This window comes from Castanea sativa, chromosome 10 (genome assembly GCF_040712315.1).
Source record: "Castanea sativa cultivar Marrone di Chiusa Pesio chromosome 10, ASM4071231v1".
In the NCBI taxonomy this organism is placed as follows: domain Eukaryota; kingdom Viridiplantae; phylum Streptophyta; class Magnoliopsida; order Fagales; family Fagaceae; genus Castanea; species Castanea sativa.
Genome location: NC_134022.1, coordinates 31,910,804 through 31,913,556, shown reverse-complemented (window position 1 = coordinate 31,913,556; position 2,753 = coordinate 31,910,804). Strand labels below are relative to the sequence as shown.

The 2,753-nt window shown below is 38.3% G+C and overlaps 1 protein-coding gene across 1 annotated transcript; it reads right to left on the bottom strand.

Moving 5' to 3' along the window:
• Positions 1-301: 301 nt before the first annotated feature.
• On the bottom strand, positions 302-2,373 carry LOC142614279 (transcription factor MYB61-like). Its single transcript, XM_075786863.1, has 3 exons — positions 2,023-2,373; positions 1,790-1,919; positions 302-1,690 (listed from the first exon to the last, which is right to left on the bottom strand). The coding sequence occupies exons 1-3, from the start codon at positions 2,153-2,155 to the stop codon at positions 637-639; spliced, it is 1,317 nt and encodes a 438-aa protein (XP_075642978.1). The 5' UTR covers positions 2,156-2,373; the 3' UTR covers positions 302-636.
• Between the last annotated feature and the right edge of the window lie 380 nt (positions 2,374-2,753).

Genomic DNA, 2,753 nt, shown 5'->3' with positions numbered 1-2,753 from the left:
CATTTTTCTCAATATAGTCTGAATTCAAAGAGGGGAAAAGTGAAAATATTGTTATAAAGGTGAATAAGATTCTGTCCTTTGGAGACAGTGATAGACAACCATTTGAATCTTAAGCTTGCAAAAGAATTCATGTTAAAGGATTTATCCAATTTTTTCAATTGTCTATGGTGGGGTTTAGGGGGGAGGAAGAGCCATTGTCTAACAAAGAGATTTGACACTATGCCATTAGTTTTTCCCATTGAATTGAGAGTGATTTAGATATTATATAGAATTGAGAAAAGGAGAAACTGAAAGATTCCCATGATTGAGTAACAGATATTTTTCCAAATTTTTCACCAGATAGAACCGCAACATTATAGACCATATGCAATAAGGCAAACAAGAGTAAAAGACATCAGTACAAGCCTTATTTTGCAATTCTACCCCACACAAGAAGAAAGACAAAAGGTAATAAAAAAAATATACCAAAAACCAGAGGCTGAGAAATGTTTTTGTATCATCTGACCTATATACAAGAGAAGAATTTATGTGGCACACACACCTGTATTAAGAAATCAGCTAGCAATTGTTGAAGCCCCTTGTAACTGAAAATTCTGCAGTGTTTTTTTTTTTCTTCCTCTGACATGTTAATTCAAGCTAAGTATGTCCAAAGGCTGCAGTAAGTCTTTGGATATCCTTACCATAAATATCAGAACTTTGTAAAGTTCCTGGCTGCTTGCTATGAGGCCACATAGCACTTGAACTCTCAGTTACGAATTGAGTTTCTGATTTTATCTCATTGTATATAGACTGTGGAGTTTGATTTTGTAAAGCAGCCGCCACCAATAATGGGTTATTAAAATATTCAGTCCACTTGATATCTTCTGGTTGGCTTTCCAATCCCCAAGAAAACATGCTAGTTTCCAACAAGGAACTGTTGTGCTGTAGCTCAGCACTGCTACTGCTTCCACTGCTACTATTGCTATTGTTTGTGGTTGTGGAGGCACTGGTTGTTTCCCAGTAACGGGATCCATTAACATTGAAAGAGCCTATGGATATGTTATCTGTGGGAAAAGTAAGTGAAGGCTTGTAACCAATAGAGGGAGGTAGAAATGAGCTGGTTGAAGGTGGGAGAATTGTGGATATTGCATTGGAGGTGTATTCAGAATTTATATCAAACGTTTTCCCAGTTTGGGTGAACCACTGATTGGAGTTGGAGTTTGAGTTTGTTTGGAGCCTGGCATTGGATGCATAATTCAATTGCTGAAGTGGGTAATGCCCCACCAAATCATTGGTGGTGGAACTTTCTTGGTGGGAGGTCACAAACCTTTCTTGAAAGAAGTCCTTGTTAGCTCTGGGTGTCATTGAATTGTTGTTGTTGTTGTTGTTTGTTATTTTGGAGCTGGAAGAGCCTTGCACTTCCAAAGGGTAGCCTTGGGAAGCAATTGAAGATGGTCTTTGCTCAAGTAAAGTAGCTTCTTGGTTTGAATTCTCTGCCTTGAGGAGATTCAGTTCATTGGACAACACCGACATTTTGTCTCGGCTTTTGGCTGATGTATCTATGTCCTCAACATTCTCAACCTCAGAAATTGGTTTGTGAGTGACTGGGTCAATGCCTCTCTGCCTGAGCTTCTTCTTTAAGCAAGAGTTCCAAAGATTTTTAATTTCATTGTCTGTTCTCCCAGGCAATTGTGCTGCAATTTGAGACCACCTAAGGAAGCCACATAATTCCAAGAATATTAAGTAACTTAAATGAAGCCCCAAAAACCAAATGAGAAACAGTTAATAAGACAAGGAGATGCATTTTTACCTGTTCCCCAGAACTGCATGAAGTTCAATTATAAGGTTCTCTTCCTCCTGTGAAAATGTGCCTCTCTTCAAATCAGGCCTCAAGTAATTGATCCACCTCAACCTGCAGCTCTTGCCACACCTTTGCAGACCTGCCAATTCATCACATACAAATAAGCCATTAAAAAAGTTCTCTTTTTTCAAAACTAAACATTGCTGAAAGGCTTATTAGAATGAGTAATAAAAAGCAAATACCAGCTTGCTTAGGTACAGAGCTCCAACATCCATGACCATACTTGGTAATATGCCTCAGAAGCTTCTCATCCTCCTCAGGCGACCATAGGCCTTTCCTTAGCTTCTGCTTGTAACAGCAAGAGTGCCTACCCATTTTGGAGCAAGACCCACCTGCTATGATGGGATAAATTATCCTTAAACAGCAAGTTTTGTTGAATTCTAGGTGAACTGTCAGCAACGGGTAGAAGGTGCCTCTGAATGGAATTTCTATAGGAGCTAGCTGTGGTAGAAAAGATGGAGAGAGGTGATAGGGAGGTTGAGAAAATGAAGTAGCAACTGAGAAAGGGAGTTGAATTAAATATATAAGAGAGTACCCACAAGAGAGAAAAGTCACACTCAATTAATAACCATTCTTGTCTCCTATTTGAGTTGGGGTTTTTCCTTTTTTTTTTTTTTTTTTTTTTTTTTTTTTCACTACGGTAAGGAGTAGCATTTTTCACAAATATTGACACAGGTTATTGTGATTGAACCAACGTCATTTTACATTGATTAAAGTGGTAAAAATGGTAAAAATATCTAAACTTTGGTAGTTTTTTTTCCCCAACAGATAGAGAGAGAGTCCCGGGGGAGTTGTCTGTATAAAAAGATGAGGAACTGGGTTAACAAGTCAAGTTGAATGTGTCTTATCAAAAGTTTGGGGATTAATGTCTCTTGCAAGAATGGTGGGGTATTTTTTCACTGATAACTGCAAG